The sequence below is a fragment of the Nomascus leucogenys genome, chromosome 14, assembly GCF_006542625.1.
Source record: "Nomascus leucogenys isolate Asia chromosome 14, Asia_NLE_v1, whole genome shotgun sequence".
In the NCBI taxonomy this organism is placed as follows: domain Eukaryota; kingdom Metazoa; phylum Chordata; class Mammalia; order Primates; family Hylobatidae; genus Nomascus; species Nomascus leucogenys.
In genome coordinates, this window is record NC_044394.1 from 33,729,770 (window position 1) to 33,757,392 (window position 27,623).

Below are 27,623 nucleotides of genomic sequence, written 5' to 3' on the forward strand. Positions count from 1 at the left end.
AAAATAAGTTTTACAGTCAAGCCAAAAGTCAAGGTGCAGGTAAATAACCCCTTTGTGTACTTCTCATATGAAATGCACTCAACAGTTAGATGGCAAAGGGGCTGGTGAAGAATTGGAGCTGAAAATTCAATCTGCCCCACTACTGCATAGGGTTGTGGAAAAGATAAAATGCAATGATGTGTGATACATATACATATTAAGCATTTAATAATCATTTGTGTCATTTCATTACATACACTCCAGACCCATTGCTATAGTGCCCTGGCTGAAGTCTATTCAGGCTGTGGGAGGCAGTCAAATATGGCTTCCATCAATTTCTTCCCTTACTCTATTGGCATGATTTTCCATGAATCAAAAAATAGAGTATAATTCTTTTCTTTAATATCTAAGCTAAACTTTGTGACTTCCCTTGACCAAGACAGAGAAGCAGAAGTGACAGTCTGAGACTCCTAAGGTTAACACATAAGAAGACTTGTCACCTCTGCCTGAGTCATTGGGAGGCTCACTTTAGGACCAGTCCCTCTGAAGCCCAGTGGCCAAGCTGGAAGAAGCCCAAGCCACATGGGGAGTACGTGCCAAAATTTACAACTCCAGCTGAGCTTCCAGCCAACAGCCAGCATCCGCTGTTAGCTATACCAGTGGGCCACTTGAACATCCAGCCCAGTTGATCCTTCAGATGACCAGAGTCCAGCTGATATCTTGCTGCAGTCACACGGGAGACCCCAAACGAGAGCTTCCCAGCTGAGCCCCAGTCAGCCCTCAGAACCATGGGAAATAATAATTCATAGTTTTAAGTCATCATGTCTTAGGATGGTTTATTTTGCAGCAGTAGGGAGGCATAAGGCTGGCCAATGCTAGTATTTCCACCTCACTGAAGCCATGCAGAACCCTGGTGGCTAGAGAATCTTCTCATCCCCAAACTCACCAGAGTTCCCTCTTGATGTTGGTCCTGTCTCCCCTTTCCAGGGCTGTCAGAGCCCTTTAAAAAGGCTTTTAGCATTAGCTTAGCTCCCTCTCCAACCCCTTTCACTTCAAAGTGGGGAAGGTGCCCACAGTGTGGGAGGTAAACAGAATTAATTTGGCAGCAACTCACTGAGAGTGGACACATGCAAGTTCAAGCTTTTCGAGGGGCTGAAAGGGGATGGCTGTTGAGAGTTCCGATGCATGTATGTTTCCCTAACGCTCCTCATTCATGGGACTCAGAATGACTCAGACTTAAGATGAATTGAATTGACTCTTAGACTTTTGACTAGTAGATGAACTTCGCATTTGACCCTAAATGTACTTGATGCCATATTCAAAAGGCATCTGAGAATCTGATTCCCCAGAATTCTGCACTGACTTCTCCTATTTCACAAGCTCTGGGGAAGACAAGCCTATGGGCAGGCACATGAAGCTCTGCAGAGTTCCTGAGAGCCACTGAAAAGGCCCTGGTGGACCTCGTGGGGCTCAGCTCCCCAGGAGAACTCCACCCATCAGAGCACAGGAGATGTCCACAGGAGCCCAACAACGTTCTTGGAAACCAAATGCAATTACAACACTTTCATTCAAGTGATTTTTTCCTGTTGACTTGCTTTATACATCTGCTCTGCAAAAGTAATTTTACAGTAAATAAAGCAGCAACCCCTTGTTGGAATTCAAGGACCTTCAGCCGTTATGTAAGTCAAAGGAAGAATCCCCATCATCCACTTATCTAAACATGAGGGTTATACAGTCATTTAAAGGATTCAAAGGAACTAGACAAATTGCAAGTTGGTGACACAAAAATCAACATCCTGCAGTAGAATAAAGAAATAACAAAGCCAAGCACCGTGTTATGAATGGGATTCAGAAAATCTAGTTCCTAGAAATTCCAGTCATGGAAAAAATTGCAAAAAAAAAAAAAAAAAAGGATTATCAGGTTTAAACCTAAACTTTCCAAACTTGTTCAGCTCCTCACCTTCCCACTTACAGACGTTATCAGCAAGCTTTCCTTTGTCTCAACGGGTGACATGGGCGAAGGAGCATCCCAGATCTATCCCTTACAGGCACATGGATTTTTAACAAAGATATTTGGCAACTGTCAGATTTTCATTCGCAGAATGAGGAGCATAATATCAAAATCACAGTTGTGAGGCTTAATGGAACTATGGCATTCATGTAAACCTTTAACAGAACTCTTGTGATACAATAATTCATTTATTTGGTCAATGCTAACCCCTAAATCCAACTCTCTCTAGCTCTCTCTCTCTGTCTTTCTTTCTGTCTCTCTCTCTCATTGCCAGCCTCTACATTTGCTTATTCCCTTTTCAGACGAGGATATCTACTTAACTCCCAACTTAAAAAAAAAATCACACAAACAAGCAAACACAAAAGCTCCTTCAACCTTGTATTTCTTTCCTACCTCCAACTCTATCCCAACTATTGCCCATTTTATAGCTTCACAGTTAACTTTTTACACTCACTGTATCTACTGCCTCCCCTTCAATTTACTGTTTGTTTTTAACACTGTGTGATTTGTAACATTTACTTTTGAGCTCTTATCCATATGAATATTTTTCATAGTTGCCAACATAAGCCACATATATCGTACATTTATTTTTTGTAAGAATGCACAACGATATCACTTTCTCATGTTTTACGGGCTTCATGTGCTTTATTTGTTATGGCTACATAGATTTTGTTACCGATCCAAAACTTATTAAATCGTTCTCATAATGTTGGGCATTATTTTACATTTTAATTATAACTGTTAAGTGGTGTATGTGTGTGTGTGGTGTGGTATTTATAAAACAAAGAACACACAGAGTAATTTATAAACATTGAAGGCAATGTATTATATATAATTTTTACTGTGTATGTATGCATGATTTATGTATATATATATGATTTTTAGTGTTGCTTTCAATGTTTATAAATTACTCTGTGAAGTGTTTTTTTTCAACTCTTTCAATTTTGTCAACATTATTTTATAAATATCTTCATGTATTGATATCTAGTTCATGTGATTGTCACTTTTAATGGCCTAGCATTTCATTGTGCTAATAGCTCATTAGGATGAAGAAATCTTAGCAGGATTCCTTAGCAGAACCATTAGAAAAATCTGAAGCATCTCATTTTTTTAAACACTGTAAATTTTTGACCAAGTACAGCAGCTCACGCCTGTAATCCCAGCACTTTGGGAGGCCAAGGAGGATCACTTGAGGCCAGGAGTTACAGACCAGCCTGGCCAACATGGTGAAACTCCATCTCTAGTAAAAATACACACACACACAAATAGCCAAGCATGGTGGCCAGCTACTCAGGAGACTGAGGCAGGAGAATTGCTTCAACCCAGGAGGCAGAGGTTGCAGTGAACCGAGATTGCGCCACTGCACTGCAGCCTGAGTGACAGAGACTCCATTTCAAAAAAAAAAAAAAAATTTTTTTAATGATATAAAATGCTGTAAATTTTTACTCCAAATAATAAATACGCATAGTTTAAAAGCAAATTGTTGAGGCCAGGCGCGGTGGCTCACGCCTGTAATCCCAACACTTTGGGAGGCCGAGGTGGGTGGATCGCAAGGTCAAGAGATCGAGACCATCCTGGCCAACATAGTGAAACTCCGTCTCTACTAAAAATACAAAAAAATAGCCGGGCGTGGTGGCAGGCCCCTGTACTCCCAGCTACTCAGGAGGCTGAGGCAGGAGAATGTCATGAACCCAGGAGGCAGAGCTTGCAGTAAGCCAAGATCACGCCACTGCACTCCAGCCTGGGCAACAGAGCGAGACTCTGTATCAAAAAAAAAACAAAAAACAAAAAAAGTCAAATTGTCTTTAAGTCACATAACAAAATGCTCTCATTTTCTATCTCACCATTGTCCCTGTTCCTAGACTTTTTCAACTATTTTAACTAAATATTGTCATTTCTACATTGCCATGTTTCTCAATGATATGCATACACTGATATATTTTGATTCATCAATTTCAGACATTATCTATTGACTTTCTATTTTAGAAGTGAGACTTAGCTCTCCAGTGTCAATCACATCGAGGTAACTATTATTAGTAATTTCTCTTTTCCCTCTTGGCAGTATCCTTTTAGGAACCTTCTTTCTGCTTCTCTCTGGACTGGCTGTTCTCCAGGCCATCTGCACAGCCATCCTCCTAAGGTGGCCCTTTGCTGTCATCCTAAGCATTCCCTTTGCCTTTCTTCTGAGTTGTATTAGGCAGGGTTCTCCAGAGAAATAGAACCAATAGGATATGTGTGTTTGGAAAGAGAGAGAGAGAGAGAGAGAGAGAGAGAGAGGAAGGTGGGGAAGGGAAAGAGGAAGAAAAAGATTTATTTTAAGGAATTGACTCATGTAATTGTGGGGACTGGCAAGTCAAAAATCTGTAGAGCAGGATAGAGATCAAGGGAAGAGTTGAATTCTTACAGTCTTGAGTCCCAAGGTGCATTGGAGGCAGAATTCCTTCTTCTTCATGGACCTCAATCTTTTCTCTCAAGGCCTTAAACTGATTAGATGAAGCCCACCACAAAGGACAGGTAATCTGCTTTACTCAAAGTCAACTGATTTAAATATTAACACCATCTAAAAAACAGCTTCACAGCAAAGTCAAAACTGGTATTTGACCAAACAACTGGCCACCACAGCTTAGCCAAGTTGACACATAAAGTTAACTATCACAGATGGGTTCCCTGTTTTCTTGGTATCAAGTCTTCCTTTCTGGCTTTCATCTTTCATTTTGTTGCATCTTGTCTAGCACCATCTTGAGAACATATGCATGGCAGGTAAATTTCTTGAGATCTCACATATTGGAACATGTCTTATTCTATCCCAACATTTCACTGATAGTTTGACTATGCGTGGAATTCTGGGTTGTAAATAATTTTCCTCTATTACCTGCTGGCTTCAAATGTTGCTGTTGAGGAACCCAAGGTCATTTTGATTTCTGATTCTCCTTTCATGACCTGATTTTTCCCTCTAGAATCTTACAAAGCCTTCTCTCTGTCCCAAATATTCTGAAATGTAATAATGAGCTTGGAGTAGATCTATTTTTAGCTTTATTCAGGGAACTCAGAACATTTTTTCAAACTAGACACTCATGCCTTCATTCTAAGAAATTTTCTTCATGATTTTTTTTCTTTTTTCAATCAATTTTTATTTTAAACTCCAGGGTACATATGCAGGATTTCCAGATTTGTTACATAGGTAAATGTATGCCAGGGTGGTTTGCTGCACAGATCAACCCATCACCCAGGTATTAAGTCCAGCATTTATTAGCTTTTCTTCCTGATGCTCTCCCTCCCCACAAACCCCTGATAGGCTCCAGAGTGTGTTGTTCCCCACCTCCCCATGTGTCCATGTGTTCTCATTGTTCAGCTCCCACTTATAAGTAAGAACATGCAGTGTTTGGTTTTCTGTTCCCATGCTAGTTTGCTGGGGACAACAGCTTCTAGCTCCATCTGTGTCCCTGCAAACGGCATGATCTCAATCCTTTTTATGGCTGCATAGTATTCCGTGGTATATATGCACCACATTTTCTTTATCTAGTCTATCATTGATGGGTTTGGGGTTGGTTCCATGTCTTTGCTATTGAAAATAGTGCTTGCTGCAGTGAACATACGCATGCATGTATCTTTATAATAGAACGATTTCTATTCCTCGGGTATACACCCAGTAATGGGATTGCTGGGTCAAATGGTATTTCTGCTTCTAGATCTTTGAGGAATCACCACACTGCTTTCCACAATGGTTGAAATAATTTACATTCCCACTAACAATGTAAAAGCATTCCTTTGTCTCCGCAACCTTGCCAGCATCTGTTGTTTCTTGACTTTTTAACAATTGCCATTCTGACTGGCATAAGACAGTATCTCATTGTGGTTTTGATTTGCATTTCTCTAATAATCAGTGATGAGCTTTTTTTCATATTTGTTGGCTGCATGACTGTCTTCTTTTCAGAAGTGTCTGTTCATGTCCTTTGCCAACTTTTTGAGTGGGTTATTTTTTTCTTGTAAATTTGTTTAAGTTCCTTGCAGGCTCTGGATATTAGACCTTTGTCAGATTGATAGATTGCAAAAATTTTCTCTTATTCTGTAGGTTGTCTGTAGGTGCTAATGATAGTTTCTTTTGCTACACAGAAGCTCTTTAGTTTAATTAGATCCCGTTTGTCAATTTTTGCTTTTATTGAAATTGCTTTTGTTGTTTTCATCATGAAATCTTTGCCCATGCCCATGTCCTGAATGGTATTGCCTAGATCTTTTCCTATGGTTTTTATAGTTTTGGGTATTAGATTTAAGTCTTTAATCCATCTTGAGTCAATTTTTGTATAAGGTTTAAGGAAGTGGTCCAGTTTCAATTTTCTGTATATGGCTAGCCAGTTCTCCCAGCACCATTTATTAAATATGAAATTTGTTGTCCATTGTTTGTTGTTGTCAGGTTTGTCAAAGATCACATGGTTGTGGGTGTGCAGTCTTATTTCTGAGTTCCCTATTCTGTTCCATTGGTCTATGTATCTGTTTTTATGCAGTACCATGGTGTTTTGATTATGGTAGCTTTGTTGTATAGTTTGAAGTCAGGTAGCATGATGCCTCCAGCTTTCTTCTTTTTGCTTAGGATTATCTTGGCTATACAGGCTATTTTTTGGTTCCATATGAATTTTAAAATAGTTTAATCTAATTCTATGAAGAATGTCAATGGTAGTTTAATGGGAATAGCATTGAATCTATAAATCACTTTGTCCAGTATGGCCATATTTACAATATTGACTCTTTCTATCCATGAGCATGGAATGTCTTTCCATTTGTATGCCCCCTGATTTCCTTGAGCAGTGGTTTGTAGCCCTCCTTGAAGAGGTCCTTCACCTTCCTCGTTAGCTGTATTCCTAGGTATTTTATTCTCTTTGTAGCATTTGTGAATGGAAGTTCATTCATGATTTGGCTCTCTGCATGCCTATTATTGGTGTATAGAAATGCTAGCAAATTTTGCACATTGATTTTGTATCCTGAGACTTTGCTGAAGTTACTTATCAGCATAAGAAGCTTTTGGGCTGAGACAATGGGGTTTTCTAGATATAGGATCATGTCATTGGCAAACAAAGATAATCTGACTTCCTCTCTTCCTATGTGAATACCCCTTATTTCTTTCTCTTGCCTGATTGCCCTGGCCAAAAACGTCCAACTTTTTTTTAGGTTCAGGGGGTACATGTGCAGGTTTGTTACCTGGGTAAATTGCATGTCTTGGGGGTTTGGTGTGCAGATTATTTTGTCACCAGATAATGAGCATAGTACCCAATAGGTTGTTTTTTGATCCTCGCCCTCTTCCCCCAATCCACCCTTCAGTAGGCTCCAATGTCTACTGTTTCCTTCTTTGTGTCCATGTGTATTTAATATTTAGCTCCCGCTTATAAGTGAGAACATGCAGTATTTGGTTTTCTGTTTCTGCATTAATTCACTTAGGATAATGGCCTCTAGTTCCATTCAGATTGCTGCAAAAGACATGATCTCATTCTCTTTTATGGCTGTGTAGTTTTCCATGGTGTATATGTGTGCCACATTCTTTCCCTTTATTTTCCTTGTTCTCCCATTCTATGATTCTATTATTCAGATGTTGGACCTTCTGCACTTGTGCATTATTTTATTTACATTTTTTCTTCTCTTTTTCATTGCATTGTCTTTTTTGCTCTATTTCCTAAAAAAAAGTCTTCAAGCTTATTTTTCTAATATTCTGTTGTGTTTTTTTCAATTATACTATTGTGTCATAATTTCTCAAAGTTCTTTTTTTATCTGAATGTTCCTTTTTCTAGCATTTTTTTATTTATGAATGTAATATCTTCTCTCAAAACTCTAAAAATAGCAATTTGGGGAAGAAGCTCTTCTTTCAACATGGTCTCTGTTACCTCTAAGTGCTTTTCTCTGTGTGTATGTGTGTGTTTGTCTCAATCTTTTATAACACAGTCTATATCAGTCCATTCTCACACTACTATAAAGACATACCTGAGACTGGGTAATTTATAAAGAAAAGAGGTTTAATCAGCTCACAGTTCTGTGGGCATACAGATTTCTGCTTCTGGAGAGGCCTCAGGAAACTTACAAGCATGGTGGAAGGCAAAAGGGAAGCAGACACATCTTACATGGTGGGAGCGGGAGGAAGAGAGAGAAAAGGGAGGTGCTACACACTTTTAAATAACCAGATCTCATGAGAACTCACTCACTATCACAAGAACAGCAAGGGTGAAGTAACACAATCATCTCCCACCAGGGCCCTCCTCCTACACTGGGGATAAAATTGGATGTGAGATTTGGGTGGGGACACAGAGCCAAACCATTACACATCCTTTCTGTGAATGTGTGGTCACTACGGTTCATCTGTTCATGTCTAAGTGTGGGAACTGATTAGAAGCTCAAAGTTTGTGAGTGGAGCTTGTCTTCTTTAGGCTTCTTTGCAGAGTGACTGGGCTGAGTCAGTCATTGAAAAAGCCCTGATGTTAGTATCTTTAGAGTTTTTTTCTTGGGATGACAAATTCCCAACAGAAAACATTTCATTCTCCTGCCTGATGCCACTGCACTCCAGCATGGGCAATAGAGTGAGACTCCATCTTAAAAAAAAAAAAAAATTCCTGCCTGGAAGGTAATGGTCGGGATGCCAGCACTCATGGAGATCAGTGAGAGAATAGAGCTGAAGGTCTGAGCCTTCAGCATTCAGTACATTCAGTACTCGTCTACTCCCACAACTCCCCTATTTTCAATAGAGAACTGATGGCCTCAGCTATGCCTAGCATCCCCCAGTCCAAACCCTCTGTTTTATTTTCATCAGAGAATGACATTCCAATCTTCTCCTGAGGTTGAGGAAGACTGACTACCCAGAGAGCGTCTGGGGATCTAGCTGCTTTTTAAAGAGCCTTCAATTACTTTCTTTATTTTAGCCCCATGCTGTATCCCTCAATATCACTGATTCTGCAATACAGATAAGGAGGGTTCATCACTTTTCCCATTGTCAGGTTAGATGCACCTTTCCAGCTGTTAGATTTGTATTGACATTGTTCCCTCTTCCTTTTTCCCATCCTTGTGGGACTCGTTATTGTTGTTGATGATGATGATGATGATGTTTACTTCCCATACTTTGGTTTTAGTGAGATTCTGAGAGAGAGCAAACTTAGATGGGTGTGTTCCATCCATCACCTTCACCTTGATGCTTCATACACTTTTCTGCTCACTGAAATATAAATTATTCTCCCAAATTTCCACAAAGCTTCTTGCATGAAGATCACTAAAGAACTCCTAGCCGCCAAATCTAATGAACAGCTTAAAGTTCTTAATGTCTTGACCTCCCTACCCCAATTGATATTCATGACTATTCTCTTCTAGAAATGCCTGTTTCCCTTCTTGTTTCCTCTTTCTATGTCAAGCTCTGTAAAGATGTTGGGGCTCCCCTGGGCTCCATCATTGCCCTCATTTCTTATTACTTTCTTCACTTAGCCCAAGGTGGTATTTAAGCACACTCATAGCTTCAACTCATACATTCATGACTTCAAAAGCTCTTTAGCCTAGGCACTAGGCACTGTTCCTGTGTATAAAATTCATATAAGCGTCTTCAGGATTATAATTTTGCAATTAAGTATGAAGCAGCAGTATCAGTGAAGAGTGAAGGAGAATACACTGAAAATTTTGGAGAAAAGATATAAAGAAACATCTCAGAGAGGCATAAAGTAATTCAACTGAAGATGCATACTAGGATTGCAATTTATAAATCTGAATTCTAGCTGCAATGAAGACTAGAGGGTGTAGTTGTTTTAACTGTTTCTTAGGAGAACATGATTTACGGATAACTATCAAAATGTGGAAAAAATATTCCAAATATGTCTACTACATATGCATAGCGTATTGCTATGTATAGGATTTGGATTTTTTCCCTTGTTTTTCTCTTTCCCACAGTTCCTGAATTTACTATATGATTAAACACTGTGCTGTAAGCTGACACCATTACCTACCAAGGTTGTAATAACCTCCTGCCAAACTTCTGTTTTATAATTTTCTGTTCAGACAGCAAATTAAAAAGCCTTCTTGTCTACCACCTGAGGTTTTTGCCTCTGCCTCTGAGCAAATTCGATTTCTAGAGGACAGTATTCTAGGGCTGGACCTTTACTTCCTCCTTATTGGCCCTTGGATTTGTAATAATTTCATTGAGTTTTTTCCTCTATTTCAAGCCAAGATAGTAATTACCCTATGCTATAAAGGCCCTTGGTCTTCTTTATCTGTTAATTAATTGACCCCACTATTTCTTTGGGTTAAGCTCACAATTTAAGTACCTACATTTATGACTACAATTAAGATTGCATAGCAGGCGAGTCTTCAACACTTGATGAAAAATATAATGAAGAGGAAAACAAGACCTGGGGTAGCAACACCATTCATGCCTTCAGCTCTCCCTGTTTTGAGAAGAGTCTACCCTAGCTTCATGAATCAACCCCTATCTCAGGGACACAGAGACTCTCATAGAAGAATGGTATATGATCTCCCCACTGTTACTTTGGCCACAGAAAGAACAAATGCTTTTATATATGAGGTTCCAGGATAAATCTACTTCTTAGACCCCCATCTTGGACATATTCATTTCAGCCTGAAAACCTGTGCCAGAAATCTAACCCAGGTCTGAGTGCTCCCAAGCACCTCCCTAAGGTGTCACTGCTCAGAGGCAAACCCGTCAGGTAAATGCACACCTTGTCACTAGCTACAATTCTGCCCCAAGCCCTTCTCTGCCCTGGTAAGCCATGATGGATTATGAATAAGAGCAAGCACCCTGGAGATCCCTTTCACTCAGACTAAAAGTGGCTTAATTAGCCCAGATCTTGGTCTCATTGCCACAGGCTCCTCCCTGATCACTTTTGAATATTCTTAGTGAAAGAATGTCTTATTACTAGTAGGAAGAGACATTTGTCATGTTTTAATTCATTCATCTTCTGGCACGAGTCGCCCTCACGAGTTGTGATCCAACAGTGCCTCACTAAGGAGTCCACTATGTCAGAACTACTTCTTGGGATTGGCACAGTGCGGTGATTGGAACATGCTGAGCTTCCTCTAAAAGACAGACTAAACCACGTTATTGTACCAACACCTGTTTTATGTGTTTTGTCTCCTAACTAAACTCTGTTAAGGTCCAGGTTATATTTATTTTTGTATCTTCAAACACAAGGCTTGCCATATAATAATAGATATCCAAAAACTATTTTCAAATGAATGAATGAGTTAATGAGAAGGAATAATAATGGCTCTTTCCTATGAATCCCTAGATCTCAACACCCAATATCAGAAAGAAGCATCATGGGTTATTACGATGTACTCAAGACATTCCACTAAAGCTTGGCTATCCAGCATTTTTGGCTAGCAGAAACAGCAGGGCTGCCAATAGATAATTGATATCCCCAAAGCATGTTTTCTGTTTGTTTTCTGCATGCGTCCTAGGAAACCAACAACTCCCAGTAGTTCCTGTATGAGCTAGAATATTTATCTTTGCATTTTTCAAAGTTGATAATGTGAATGTCCACAGTAGAGAAATAGCTTTGGTTCACTGGTGAGCCACTCTGAATGTGGCTCTTCTAAAATTTTTTCTCATATCAAGAAGAAATTCATGAGCAATTTCCCATAACCCTCCAATAACAATAAAAGCCAGCATTGACTGCATGCTTCCTGAGGGCCACACATAACATACATTATCTCATGGAAACTGCATAAAAACTGAATGAGGTACATAATATTATTATCCCCATCTTGCAGAAAGGAAGTTGTGGTACGGACAGGTCAAGTACCTTGCACAGTCACCCAGTTAAAACTGGTGGACTTGTGCTTTGCCCCAAATAGCCTGACATGAGGTTACAGCATTAGTCAGTGTGTTGTCCTGCCTAGGCCTCAAACAGTATATGGGAATTATCATTCATTCTACCTATTTCAAAAGATTGCATCAGGAGGAAGAGGGTCTGAAGCAAGAAGGAAACAAAATGGGTCACTTTAAGACTATTTAAAAGTATATGTGTTCCTCAAACCCCACATTCATTATTGATATTCTTCAGATGAAGGTACCTTGATAAAGCTCCATTGGTTATTTCAGAGTGAGCAAATCTCTTTGTCCCCACCTTCACAGTATCCATTCCCCACATCAACCACAATATACACATGCTCACACATTTTGAGAACCACTAGTCCCTCTGGCTTGGGACTTGGATGGTGGCATTAGCAAAATGATCAAAGGGGTGTTAGGCTTGATGGGTTAGGTAGATTTTTCCTGGCATCTTCAGTTGTAAATTGATCTGGTGTCTCCAAGTAAGACCCTAGTCTTAAATATGTTTAATTATGTCAGAATTGAGCAGAATTGGACAGGATTGGACTGAATTGGTCTTGTGTCTAGATTTGTGTTGACCTTGTCTTGTTTAATACAGGCTTCCATTGGGCATTTGTACTCTCTGGGCTTGTCAGGACCCTGGACTGTACTGGTCCATTTCCACTGTCATCTGAGTTCTGAGTTGGATTGGCCTGGTCTCTGGTCTAAATGAAACGAACTTTTTGTTCAGCAAGTCTTTGGGTCCTTTTGAGCATCTGAAATGGATGTTTTAGGGTAAGTTCTTATAAACTATGGATTACTCTTGACTGGATCCTTGGTAAGAATGTGCTCTTCAGAGGCTTGGCTGTGACTTAAGATGCACAGGGATGTTGTGTGGCCTTAGCTGAGCTGGGATGCAAACCAGATTAAACAGGATCTGCCTCTGGGCTGACAATGATATAGGAAATGGGCTGATTTTTTGCAGGGCTCTGAATTGGTCAGAGTTTGATTGGGCCTGTGTTGAATGGGTTTCATCACTGCATTGGAGTAGGTGTTAGCAGGGCTTTGGGATGGGTTTTGGAGTGTCCTTAAATGAATCAAGGGACTTATTGAACTGAATTTATTTTTAAGGTTGGCTTGGTTGGGCTTTGGATAGGGTATCAATGGGATGCTGAGTTCAATGAGGTTTTGACTGTTTCTAGGCTGAAGTTGTGGCTGGTTCGATCTATAAGATACCATCAAGACATCTTGCTCTAGCCTATGGTTCTGCCTCTGGGCTTAATTTTATTACTGTATCTTTGTTTTCCCTATCACCAAAAGTCAATACTCAGCTGATTCAGATTCTTAAGACACTTTGTGGTTCCAGATGATAAATTGCTTCTGGGAACACTCACTTCACTTTTTGCCTACGGTGGTTCCAGGGACTAGAGGGTCCTCCAAGATCCTGGAAAACACTGGACCTACCTGACTGACATAAAACTTTATGGAGAGTATCAGATTTTGCCATATTGTGGCAAATATTTCTTCTCTAGGGAAAAAAATTGTTTTTTACTCAAATTTTTTGGGGTAGTCTGGGTTACCTGGAACCTTTTCTAAAATGTTAAGAATGCAGACAAATGGCACTTAGTGCCCAGTGAGTTCTTGATAGATTATTAGGACAGTAAACTTTGTGTTTGACAACCAGGGAAAAGGGCTCAGTCACATGTGTTTGAAAGTAGAGGGCAAGTAAGAGAGAGCGAGTTACTAAAAGGTTGATATTGTAGATAGGCAGGGCATATTTAATAATTACTGTCTCAAGGAAGGAAGCCTAGTAAATTCAGGTAGAACAGTGATCAGAGTGCAGGACTAAAGCCGTGAGACAATCAGTCTAGTCAGACAAACTCTCCAATCTTTTGGAAGGCAGGGACCTTGAAATTCCTTGTACCTTGGAATATCTTGGGATTCTTCCTTGTGGCAAATAAAACATTTGAACATTTACAAGTTACCCCTTATCCCCTTATCTTCTTGAAAGAGAGTTTTCCGCTTCCTGATAACCCAGCACGGTCTAACATTCTTTGCATTACTTTACTGGAATGCTCCTTTGTGACACAGTGACACTTGTGCCAAATCACTGGAGTTTTCTTAGGGCTTATCCTCCTGACTTCCACAGCATATGGCTCTGTTGACTACTTCTTCCTGCAAGAAACTCTTCCCTGCCTAGGCTTCCAGCTTACCATTCAAATGCTCCCACGTGCGTGGTTAATTATCTCCTGTACTTCTCCAACTCCAGAAATATCCATCCACAGGCTGAACATCACCATGTATATCGTTCTTCCACTGCCTTAAATTAAAGAAGCAGAAGAGTCCCTTCCAAACCTCATATATCTATCTCTACAGGCCTTGAAAAGGCTGATCAACCTCTTCCGGAACACTGGAGGCCTTGGAAGGCATTAGGAACCAGGACACTCCCAATGAAGTCAGAACACTGAGAATTACCTCAAGAGGATGGTAACATTTGGGTAGGAAGATCTTGACATTTAGATGTCTCTGAGTTGTAAAGTCATTCTGGAAAATGCTAGCAGGAACCCATCAAGACTCTCCCCAAGCCCCCTTCTAGCCTGCAGTGACTGACCCACCTCTCCCGTTCCTCTACAAGCACTAATTATGAGGCCATTACAGCCTAACAAACAAAGGCAAAAGTTGTTGCCAATTTTTAACACCTGACAACATCCCCCACTGAGCGAACATGCTAGGATCACAGAAGAGGCTTCATTTACCACTGTTATAGACCGTGGACATCTTTGTCGTATTTAAACCCTCCCTGCGAATAACCATATCTCTGTAGCTCAACTTCAAGCTCACTTCTCAAGAATGTTTGGAAAACACCTCCCTACAGCGAGTGAGGCTGGCACAAAGTCCTCTAGGTAGAAGAGGCAGCCTGGAATGTATTTCCTCGGGCTGGAGGGAGAGCAGAGTAGAGGCATTTTAAGATCTAGAGATGGACTTCTTTCTAGAATCCTGGAAGAGAGGCAGAGGCACTGGGACACTCAAATATCTGAATTCCTCTCACTGCCTGTCTGCCCTGGAAAATACCATCTTTGTCCAGAGGTGCCTCTTGCTCTTTCTCCCCTTCCCCATACCTTTGTTTCCCATGGAATATCTTCTCTCCTCTCTCCCCTGGAAGAGCTATGCCCTCATCTATCTTGGATAATGGTGTCTGTAACTTTGAAGAGCTCTATCAGGACACCCCCTGCTTCCTTCCGGGGTAATTTCCTAAACTATTTCGCCTGTAAAGCTCTCAACACATTCCTCTGTCACCTAAACTCTAAACAACCTGAGATGGCCCTGGGGGCATGAGGGTGAGAGAAGACATTCTTAATGCTTCCCTGATTCCTCTCGCCCCTCCACCGGCTTTCCACATTCAAGCTCTTTCCTATTCCTTGCTAATCCCATAAACACTCTCTCCATCACATTGTCATATCCCTTTTCTTCTCTTACTAGCTCCCGCCAGTGTTTCTGCTTTCCCTTACCCAACTGATTTCTATAGATTTCCTCACTGTCTTTCAAGTCATCGAGCTGCAGTGGGGTCAGCATGGGTTTTCAATCCTTTGAGGAGAAAGAAGATATGGAAGAGGAAGACTTGGATGGTTAGGGTATTTTAATCTCTCTCCAATTATTTTTTTCCTGAGAGCAATAATCCCCAAAGTATGGGTTTAATACATGTTATCTATGAAACAACAGTTTCATGGTCAAGTAAGTCTGGGAAACACAGTTCGGCAATTTTTTTTTCTTACAGAAATTCTCAAGGCTTTAATATGATACTAGGCATATATTAGTTATCTTTTGTTACATTTAAAATTGCCCCCAAACTTAGAGACTTAAAACACTAATAAAAATTCACTTATTTCTGTAGGTCAGGAATCAGGGAATGGCTTAGCTGGGTAGTTCTTGTTTGGGGTCTCTCATGAGGTTGCAGTCAAGATGTCAGACAGGGCTGCAGTTAGCTGAAGGCTTCACAGGAGCTCAGGGACCTATGTCCAAGACGGGTCACTCACAACGTTGGCAAAGTGGTGTTGGCTGCCAGCAGGGATCTCAGGTCCTTACCACACGGACCCCTCCTTGGGGCTGCTTGTGTGTTCTCACGACATGGCAGTGGGCTCTCCTACAGTGAGTGATCCAAGAGAGAAGGGAAAAACCACAACATCTCTCATGGCCTATCCTCAGAAGCCACACACCATCTTCTTAAATTACTCACAGGTCAATCTCACCCAAGGTGGAAGGGGTGTGAATTCCAGGAGGTGAGAAACACTGAGTTCATTTTGGAGGCAGGTCAGTGCTATGCATGACAAATCTTCAAGGCTGATTTGACAACATGATTATTGGTTAGTGGAGCAATCCAAGACACTAGGATTCCATGGTACACATGTTGGGGGAAACCACCGTGGACTGTCACATTGGGGTATAAGGGTCTGGGTGACACACAAGTGGAGGGGAGGATGTGTGTCTGGAGGAAGAATCCTGGGAAAACAGTACATGCGTATGCACTGAGGGCTCCCAGAGTGGAAGACAATAGGAAGCTAGAACTGGGGTACCACTCGGAACTGGGGCTCAGAGGCTGATTCTCCAATTTAGAAAGGCTAGCACAGAACTTCCCTGCCAATTCCAAACTGCTTGGACCATCTCTACTCTTGTAAGCTGTTTACTTCCTCCATCCTAAATCAAAGATAGAGAGAAAATGTCAAAGTTCACAGGCTGAAAAGAAGAATTATTACCATAGAATCTCTAAAAGATGGAGATGGTGGCAATCTAGAAGGCTCAGCTGTTCCTTGCCGGGAGCAGCCCTGAGTACCACACTCTGTGGGGTTGTGTGTGATGCTTTCAGACCGGACCCCAGCAGTCTCTTTTATGGTCCAGACTAAGACCGTGTAAGGTCACTCTGATGACTCAGACCACAAAGAGCCCGTTTTCCCCTACTTCATCTGCACAATGGCTTGTTTGCGAAGGTCCTAGCCTGGGGAGCCGGAGTCACCGTGCTTGGAGGAAACAAGTTCTCATCCAATGTTTAGTGACCTTATCAAAAAATGCAGGATAGGAAAGGAAAAGAAGGGATAGAAGGACTACAGAGAATGGAGAGGCGGTCATGGAAAAAGAAAGGGAAAGTGCGTGGGAAGAAGGAAGGAGTAAGAAAACACGCACAGCTCACATGAGAATGGTAAGGACAAGGAAATTTACACGCGAAGCCTGGAAGCGCCCCCGCCCCCGCCGCACTCCCGCGGGTCCCACGCGTGCTTTCGCCGCCTTTGTCCACAAGGTGGCAGCCTTTGAACTTTCTTCCCCGTAAGAACGCGAAAGGGGGGCAGAGAGGGAGAGAAGGCAAAGCACTCCCCCCACCAAGAACAATTTGAAAACCCACCCCATCATATTTAAAATCTGGGACAAAGAACCGTCGGGACGGAACTCTTTCCATTGCAAAAGCTCGGCGCGGCCTCGGGAGCTGCCCGGCGGCCCCGGACCGAGGCAGCCCTCCCCTTTAAAGAAGCGGAGGATTGGGATCCTTGAAACCCGAAACCCAGAAACAGCATCGGAGCGGAAACCAGAGGGAAAACCTTGAACTCCTCCAGACAATTGCTTCCGGGGAGTTGCAAGGGAGCGAGGGGGAATAAAGGACCCGCGAGGAGGGGCCCGCGGATGGCGCGTCCCTGAGGGTCGTGGCGAGTTCGCGGAGCGTGGGAAGGAGCGGACCCTGCTCTCCCCGGGCTGCGGGCCATGGCCACGGCGGAGCGGAGAGCCCTCGGCATCGGCTTCCAGTGGCTCTCCTTGGCCACTCTGGTGCTCATCTGCGCCGGGCAAGGGGGACGCAGGGAGGATGGGGGTCCAGCCTGCTACGGCGGATTTGACCTGTACTTCATTTTGGACAAGTAAGTGCCGCGAGTTGTCCCCCCCACCCCAGGCTAAGCGGGCGAGGACGCTTTCGCCCCGGGCCGGGCTCGTTGGCAGGGTCGCCTGGGGACAGGCGCGCATCTCCAGGGGCGCAGAGGGACCGCGCGGCCGGCGGCGGCGGAGTGCTGCGCCTTTGTTGGGGTGCGCTCCTCCCAGCCTCGGCTCCAGAGCCCGCAGCCGAGGCGACGCTGCTTGCTCGGAAGGGGACAGACTTCTTTTCTGTCTTGCTTTCTGTGTCCCAGGAGCATGCAAGGGGCTTGGAGGATGCTATTGTCTTGCTGAGTTTCTGTGACTCCCTCCCGTGTTGGTGGGAAAGGCTTGCTCACCAAAGACAGAACTTGCAGGCACAGGTACTCCTAAAGTTAGAGGCTTGGGCATTTTAAAGCCAATCGTCGCATTTTTTGTTTTGTTTTGTTTTGTTTTGAAATGCTGCCCCACGGAAGGCATTATCTTTGCTCCTAATCATGTAATGCATACTTCTCACCGGGCACTGAGTGAAAATGAAAGGCAGAGTTTCTTAACCTTGGCACTTCTGAGACTGAAACCTGGTAATTCTTTGAGGTGGGGGCTGTCCTGTGGGTTGTAGGATGTTTAGCAGCATCCTTGGCCTCTGCCCACTGGATGCCAGTAACATCCCCCGCCACCCACTCCTTCCTTATTAGTGGTGACAACTAAAAATGCCTCTAGACATTGCCAAATGTCCCTCCCCTTCGACTTGAGAACCCCAGATGTAGGGGAATTCAAGCTCTTGGCCATTTGACTGGTGGGCTACCAGGGAGGTGCAGGAGCCCTGGTTTCCTTGCATAAAAATGGATAGTGGTTAGGCTTTAGGATTTGCTCAAGGGAGAGCTGAATTCTGACCAATGAAGCACTTCCCAAACCCGCATAAGTTTGCCAAGCCACAGTCACCCAAGGAAGCTTCACGCTATCTGCTGAAAACCAGCTTCAACGATAAAAAGCCCCTCACAGAAGATCCGTGCTCATTAAAACTGAGTGAGCTCTCCAGTGCCAGGAGAGGCGCTTTGCTGTTATAGTGGTGGGGAGATGGATTTCACAGACTGGAAAGTATTTAGGACTTGGAAAAAGAGTCCTGCAAAATAAGCTGGCTAGCTAGACACCAAATGTGCTTTGCAGTTGCCCCTGGAGTTTGATTTTTCCGTAAAGGCTGTTTTGAACTCCAGATTCTTTGGATGAAAAGTGAGATTTCTTTTCTGCAGATTTATGAGAAGGTGGATACTGAAAATATGCTCCAGTGCTAAGGAATGGAATTTCTTTTGTTACTTCTAGTGGCTGGGAGCCTCAGCTCACAGACTCAGAGACAGTGCATGAAAACAGTCGGAGGTGCTCCTCCTCCGTGCTTTTTTAAAAAGCCAATTCAGAATGATATTCAAGAAAATCTAAAAAAAAAAAAAAAAAAAAGAAAAAAGGGACCGAATCACCATGTCTCTGAATGGATGACTATAGAGATACTATAGAGATATGGATACTGTAGAGATAACCAGTTTTCCCCAAATTAATTTAGAAATTGAATTCAACTTTGCAGTCAAAGTTCTGAAAGAGTTTGTTTTGATGATAAGAATTTAACAAAATGATTCTAGGCTTATCTCAGCAAAAAAAAAAAAACAGGTAAAAAGAGCTGAAACATTTTTGGAAAAGAATAATGAAGCCATATTCTCTCTCCAAATATTAAAATGTATTATAATGTAAATTAATAAAAGCAGGATGGTAAAGGCCAAAGAATAGGTGGATAGAGTAGAAAATCTAAAAAGACAAGTACATGTAGATCCAAATACATGTAAACATTTAGTGGAATTTCAAATCAGTATATAATGATTCATTAATTAAAAAAAAAATGGTTCCTGGACAAGTGATTGATAACATGGAGAAAGAAAAAGGTTAGATTTATACTTTACAAACCATACACAAAAATAAATTTCAGAAAGATTGAAAATCTAAATATTTAGAATGAAATGATCAAAGAACTAGAAGATAATTTAGATGAATATTACTGTAATCTTAGGTTTAGAGCTTTTAAAACATGACAAGGAAGAAACTGTAAAGGAAAATAAAGAGATTTGAATATATTAAAATTTTACACTTCTATAGATGAAAAATAAGCCATGAAAAACATAAGAAGTTACAATAACTATTGCCACATAAATCACTCTCTTAAGATTGATTTTCATATGTAAAAAGCAGTAAAAGCAAAATCCCAGTAGGAAATAGCCTAAACACATAATTCACAAGAGAAAAAAATATGAGAGTCAATAAATGAACCAAAAAGGTCATTATTAATCAAAGAAATGAAAAAAATAAAACAATATCATTTTTGTTAGGTTGGCAAAAACTTTTTAAAAATTATAATATTCAGTATTGGCCAATTTGTGGGAGGTAGGCACTGTCATTTCTTACTAGGGAAAATGTAAATTGGTGCAGTCTTTCTAGATTTGCGCTGCCCAGTAGAACTTTCTAGGTTGGTGGAAAAGTTCTATATCTGTGCTGTTCAATACAGTAGCTACTAGCCATATGTGACTCAAGCACTTGAAATGTAGCTAGTGCGATTAAGGAAGTGAATTTTTAATTTTATATAAGTTTAACTAATTCGAACTTTAATAGCCACATGTGGCTACCATACTGGATAGTGCAGGCAAGAAGATAATTTGGTGACATGTATCAAATGCTTTTAAAAAATGAGGGGTCTACCTTTCCATCAAGCAATTCCATGTCCTAAAGAAAAAAATCCAAATAGTCACAAAGAAGTACCTACATGTATGTTTATGGAGGTGCTCTTTATAATAAAAAGCTGAGGATTTCATGTGTCTAACAGCAGCAGATTTACTAAGGTATGATATATGCATAGTATTGAATCTGCATTGCATGTTATACAAGCTTGTAAGCTATTTTAGGAGAAATACATAATTCTTAATATACTATACACTTTTAGATGAAAATGCAATTACCAAACGTCATCTGCGTTATGATTCCACCTGTTTAAAAAGTGAAACACACACATGTGTATGTCTCTATTTACCAATATGGTAGTACTATTTGTCTCCAGCAGGTAGAATTTTAAATTTTGTTTACATGTTTTTCTTAATTTTTCTGTACTGAACATACGTTACTTTTATATTCAACAAAAATAAGTTATTTTGAATTTGTTTTAAAAATCATGTCAAGTGGGTCTCTAACCAGCGTGCTGACTTCCAAGCCCCTTGCTATTGTAAAAGATGCTGCTGCTTTTATATTTAATCCTGGAGTAAATGTCTAAGTGCACCATAGGATTCTTTGAAGCACACTGGGAACCCAAAAATGCTCCAGGAAAAGAAATGGTGGGGAGACCTTTACAGACATTCAGGTGGCTGCCTCTGACTTCCTTTAGCTGTTCTGTTGCTGGAAGAGAAGGATATTTTTGTGCTGAATGAAAAACTTGCTAGAACTTGGTGCGATAGTGCACACTCCACCAGCTTACCATCTCGATCCAGGCTAATTTATGAGATTGATGAGTCCAGAGCTAGGGGATGGGCCAAAAAGCAGTGGTGGCAAACAGATCCCTGGGTGGTCGCTAAAGACATGATCTTCTGTCCTAGAAAGAACCTCCTCACGCAGTGCTGTCCAGCACCCAACCACAGTCAGAGTGGAAAGTGAAAAAATGCTGACTCATTTTTTTCCTTGGGCTTCTTAGATCCTTTGGCTGGCAAGACACTGTCTACAGTCTGAAGCCGAGGGATCATAGGGGACTGAATCCACCATTCTTCTCCCAATCCCTGCGACTCCCTTTTCCCCTGCAACTGGTTCTCTTTTCCATGACATTAAATCTCAGCTCATTTCAGCTTTAAGCAAGCTGCATCTCTGGCCTGGAGGGAACCCAGATTATACATTTAATGGAACGTCATGTTTTCTCAACCAGGAGCAAAGACTTCATAATGATAACCTAGAAAATACCACAGTAACACAATAGGGCATTATTAGTGGCTTTGGCGACTGGGCTGGTGGACTGGGCTGCACAAGGCTTTATACTGATGGAATTTCATGTTCACTTAAACATGCTTTTCTGGTTATAGTCAGGAAAAATAGATTGCTGGGAATTCAATCAGGGATTTGAAAAGTTAGATTTGGAAGGCTCTGTTCAACAAAAAGCAAAGAAGCAGCTAGTCTCTTTTAAGTCTTCCAGGGGATCTTCCAAGATGAATGCACCCATTTGACCAACCCACAGACATAACTGTACCTTCCCTCTCTCACAGCACCCCCCACCCTCTCTGATTATGTATATGTTTATGTATTACATATTGGCCTATTTTACATGGAGCTATTAGTCACTTGAATGGAGAAAGTGGATTCTGCATCATGAATCTCAAGTGGCTGGCTATGTTATGTGTGCCCTGAAGACTTCAAAAATAGAATGTGGGAAAGAGAGCAGGAGGAGTGGAGATGGTGGGCTGGAGGGCAGGAGTAAATGCTGAGCAGCTTTATTTATAGGACTTTCCAAAGCCACTGCCTGTCATTCATTTTCTGCACCTAATAAATCCTTATGTGTCTAAAGGCCCCCCACAGGCTCACCATGTGCTCCTTCCCTGTAAGACCCTCTGACTCCCCCTGCCACTTCCCTTCTGTTCGGCACCAATTTTCTCGTTCTTCCACTGTACGAAGGGACTCCATGTTGCCACTCCCCCAGAGTTCCAACCACAGCACCCACACCTGGACGATGCCCTGCTGGTGCTGATTTGCAGGACCATTGTTATGTGTTGTACACTCCAGGGACAGGATCATCAGACAGATTTTTGTAGCATTAGACTGGAAACTTCACCACCAGGTATAGTACTGGCTTTTTTCTGGGAAAATATCTTCTGAGTTCCCAACTACTAACTTACAAAAGAAATACTGAATTGGAAACTTGTGTGAGTCTTGCAGACTCATGCTCTCTCACAAGAGTCCCAAAGACAACCTTGTTCGGTAGGTAGGGCAAAGCATGGCTGTCCCTAATTTGAAGATAAGAAAACCTTTGTTCAGTCCACTGGGTTAAGTGACTTGCCCAAGGACCTAGGATTAGATGACGACAGAGCTAGGACAGTGTCTGCCCTTGACTCCCAGACCAGCTCTTTCCACTCATCTTCCCTGTACAGTTGGGCCATAATGAGAAGCACGTGGCAATACAACTAGAGGAACTGGGTAGATTCCAGGAATTCAAAATCCCCACATCAGAGTTTCAGTAAATCGTGGTGCATAAGGCGATTAAGTTTACTTAATTGAGGAGCTACTGCTCTGCTGTTCAATCAGCCGTAGTTGATGGAAAGTATCAGGAACTCCAACCCCCTGCAACCCAGAGAAATGCTCCAGAGACCTAGGGGGTTAATTGATGAGTCAGACTTTAAGGTGTGTTCAGGACATTTTATTATGATAAATTAGTAATTTGTTCAGACTGAATCTGATAGAAAAGGGAAATTGAAGTCTGTAAATATGCTAAAACACACAGATGTAGCTTGTTTTCAGAAATACATTGGAAGATGGCTTAGTGTCTGCAAAATTGGCTCTGAATAAGGAAAGCAAAGAGTTCAATAGAAGGCACCTTGAAGATGCTACAATCAGATATTTTTTATATTTTTGGATTTTAATTCATATAAATCTTGTATATTTATTGTTAATTTCATTCCTAAGTATTTGATCATTTTGGTTATTGTAATGGGAAATTTTCTTCCATTTTAACTTGTTTGCTCTTAGACATATAAAGAGTACAAGTATCTGTGTTGATTTTGTTGTGAATTATTTTACTGTTTCAATTTCCTAGTTGATTCTCTTGGCTTTTCTGGATATATAATCATATAATCTGCAAACAACAATTTTATCTCCTCTTTTCTCATTTCATACTCTAATTTCTTTTTTTCAACTTTTAAGTTCAGGGGTACATACAAACCTGCACATCCTGCATATGTACCCCCAAACTTAAAATAAAAGATGTTAAAAAAAGAAATTACATAAGAATGTGTCATGGAGTTTTGTTGTACTTTGTTGTACAGATTATTTCATCACCGAGGTATTAAGCCTAGTACCCATTAGTTATTTTTCCTGATCCTCTCCCTCCTGTCACCTTCCACCCTCCAACAGGCCCCAGTGTCTGTTGTTCCCCTCTATGTGTCCATGTGTTCTCATTGTTTAGCACCCACTTACAAGTGAGAACGTGCGGTGTTTGGTTTTCTGTTCATGCATTAGTTTTCTAAGGATAATAGCCTCCAGCTCCACCCATGTTCCTGCAAAGGACATCATCTCCTTTTTTATAGTTGCATAAAATGCCATGGTGTATATATACCACATTTTCTTTGTCTAATCTATCATTGATGGGCATTTAGCAACCTAAATTTCATGTCTTTGCTATTGTGAATAGTGCTGCAATGAACATATGCATGCATGTGTCTTTATAATAGAACAATTTATATTCCTTTGGGTATATTCTCAGTAATGGGATTGGTGGGTCGAATGGTATTTCTGTCTTTAGGTCTTTGATTAATCGCCACACTATCTTTTACAATAATAATTTTAAAGGGCATCAGAAAAATAGTTATCAGGGGCCAGAAATTTCTTTTATTATTATTATTTTTGCATTGAGGTGGACTTAACACTCGGTTTTAAATGCTCCTCCAATTAAGTTCCACATTTGGAGAGGGGCTTTCAGGCCAGGCAATAGTTGGTAGAACTGCCTGCAAATTGGATGGTTTGGCGTATGGGTCAAAAATAAAAATAAATAAGGCAAAACTGTTTTGTTTTGTTTTGTTTTGTGTTTGTCTGGGTCAGACAAGTAACTACCTCTACTTTATTTAGCTATGGAGACCTGGTTAAACTCAGTGTCAAGGAGTGTTGGAGGAAGACACCTGTCCCAAGATAACCTGTAATTATGTCCAAATGCTAAAGGACTCCTAGTGGTCCAGAAACAAATTCTGGGATCAATTAGGGAGACTTGGCTGTCACATAAATGCAAATGGGATTTGCTCTATGCTAATTTAGAACGTGTGTCTATGTTTGGTATGCGGCCAAGAGACTGGATCTCGCCTCTCCCACTGATTACTCTGCAATAAAAGACAAAGAGTGTATTTGAACATTTGTTGACATGTTTTTCAGACACGTCAGGTTCATACTGAAAAAGTAATTAGATTTCTCCAATTTGACTCAGCAGATTCTTCCATTCATTTGGCATAGATGACATACTCAGTTTTGATCACAAGTGTGTACTCCAATACAGGCGTGGATAAAACAATGCCTATTGCAAGCAATGTCCTGCTATGCGAGGTGCAAGGAATGCAAAATAAACAGGAAGAAGTCCCAGGCTGTCAGGTGTTTATGGAGAAAAGTGTTAGAAGGACTCCAGGCAGCCAAAGCTAAAGGCTTCAATGAGGATTTGGGAAAGGGGCCAAGTAAAGTCAATTTTAGATCAATAAGAAATAAGAAGTAACATTTACTGAGCCCTTGCTACCTGCCAGACACTATAGTAAACACTTTGCCTGTATGAGGTCTGTATAGTCATCATTACCATTTCACAGATGAGGAGACCGAGGTTTAGAGAGGTTACCCAAGGTCACTCTGAGTGGTGAAACTAAGCCTCAAACCCAAGCCCCTCTGACCCATAATCTATGCACAAAGATAAAAAGAATCTAAATATGCAAAAGAACGTTGAATCAATCAAGGTAGGTCAGGTTATGCTGTGATAACAAATAACCCCTGAATCTCAGTTACACAAAACAACAAAGTTTTATTCTCTGCATATACTACATGTCTGATAGGAGTCAGCGGGGCTCATCTTATGGTGATGGTTCTGGGAGCCAGGCTGGTGGAGACTCCTTCCTGATACCTCCTGCCACCATCAAGGCTGAGAGGGAAGAGAATACTAGATGATGTCTCGCTGGCCATGAAATTCTCCAGCCAGAAGTGATGTGCGTCCTTCTACTCACAGCCCATTGGTCAGAACTGGTCAGATAGCCTCACTCTATGGAAAAAGACTTGAAGAATAATCCTCCATGTGCCTAGATGGAAGGGAAAGCCAGATATGGGTGGACAATAAAAGCTTCTACTAAAAACGATAATTATAGCTTGCTTTGGCTTGAATAAGCAAGAAAGAAGTAGCTATTGAGAGAGAATAAAGAGATAAGACTTCTGGAGAAAGGTCAGTTTTGAGCCAAGTCTTGGATATACAGCATTCATCAACCTAGAATTACTGTCAGTTGTGATGTTTCAAATATGCCCAAGAGGCAATGATAGCTCCTTCTCTTTTCCTCCCTTCCCCATTCTCCGCATACTTTAGATGAAATATTCAGTGAGGTGGGTGGGGGATTAAATTAGATTAAATGGAAAGTAGAAATGGAGATTAGACATGCTCTCCTGCCACCTAAGTATTACATGAATGTATTTGAAAGATAAAACTTTCTTTTTCCATAGTTTATGAAATATGAGGGAATTTGAAAGGCTGGGGAAAGACAGCAGGCCATGGAACACAGACCACTGCAGCAGCAGAGCTCAGAGGATGCCTGTACACTGCAGGGGCTGATTCCGAGTTTGAATCAAGAGTATCTGGGCTCCGACTAGTGCTTCTCAATGAGGGTGCTGTTGGCATTTTTGATGGGACAGTGTTTCATTGTGATGGACTGTGGGATGCTTTAGCATTCCTCATCCTTGCTTTCTAAATACCAGTAGCCTTTCTGGTCATTGTGATGACCAATAAATAACAGCCTCTATACTTATTTCTAAGGTTGGTACCACCTTGGTTGAGAACTCCTGACTAAAAGAAGGCAGGGCAGAGCAGGGCATGCCATTGATGTTGATTCCTAGCACCCAAGAACCACATCTGGGCATTTGTCTGAAGGAAGAAATTGGGAGGCTTCCATGATAAGAGCTCTAGTGGAAATTGTAGACCTTGGGAATGAATATGCTAAACTGAGGTTCTCAACCAAGGGCCAGATCACAACTTCAGAGGCCTGAGGCAGACATGTGTATTTTGGAAAAGCTTCCCAGGTGATTCTGATTCAGGTCCCTCCCTCAGTGAGTCATAAGACTGAACAGGAAGACAAGAAAAGCTGCCTCATAATGATGGCTCATGCTTATGGCCTTATCATGAGGATATAGCTGAGGCAGCACACACCTTGGAGCTGGGCTACAGGCAGAGCTATTATTTTAGATGGTGGCAGAAGAAGCCACACACAATATGAAGGCAGAAGAGCAAAGGTCGCTGAGAGTCCATGTTTCGCCCTTCAGTGTTGCCAGGTCCTGCTGTGTGTACATATACATTTAAGCCATGATGTTTACTAGCCAGGACACTCCTTTGCTTCCTTTCTCATAAGTCTCCCTACATGAAATGTGCCTCACGGGAATGCTTAATACAGGGCTTAAGAAGGCCAACTTCGGAATCAGGCATCTGCAGCTTCAAATATCAGCTCAACGCTTCACCAAGCATTGTGACCTTGGGCAAATTATTTAGCCCTCTGAACTTCAGTATTGTTAATAAAATAGGCATTAAAATGTCTGCCTCACAAATGTGTTGTAAAGATTAAAACCTTTAATTAACCATTTGGCACATGAGTGCTAAGACGATAGATGGTGATGGTGATGGTTATGGTGGTGGAGGTGGACGTGATGATAAGGATGATGGTGATGGTAGTGGTGATGGTGATAGTGATAGTGCTGATTATGGTGATGTTGATAGTTGTGATGAAGATGATGATGATGGTGATAAGGATAATGGTGATGGTGGTGGTGGTGATAGTGATAGTGATAATGATGATAATGGTAGTAATGATGATAGTGATGGTGGTGGTAGTGATGATGGTGATGGTGGTGGAGGTGGAGATGATGATGATGATAATGATGATGATGGCAGTGGTCATGGTGGTGGTGGTATTAGTGGAGAAACAGAATATGGTCCTCTAACAAAAGATACCTCCATAGATTCCGAGC

At 41.4% G+C, this 27,623-nt stretch overlaps 1 protein-coding gene across 2 annotated transcripts in view; it reads left to right on the top strand.

Moving 5' to 3' along the window:
* Positions 1-17,151: 17,151 nt before the first annotated feature.
* The window catches only part of ANTXR1 (ANTXR cell adhesion molecule 1), a 244,427-nt gene continuing 233,955 nt past the window's right edge, over positions 17,152-27,623 (top strand). For both annotated transcript variants that reach the window (XM_012501213.2, XM_003262494.3), the window contains exon 1: positions 17,152-17,671. In XM_012501213.2, coding sequence (XP_012356667.1) covers positions 17,520-17,671 — 152 coding nt within the window. In that variant the 5' untranslated portion in view covers positions 17,152-17,519. The remainder of the gene's footprint in view (positions 17,672-27,623) is intronic.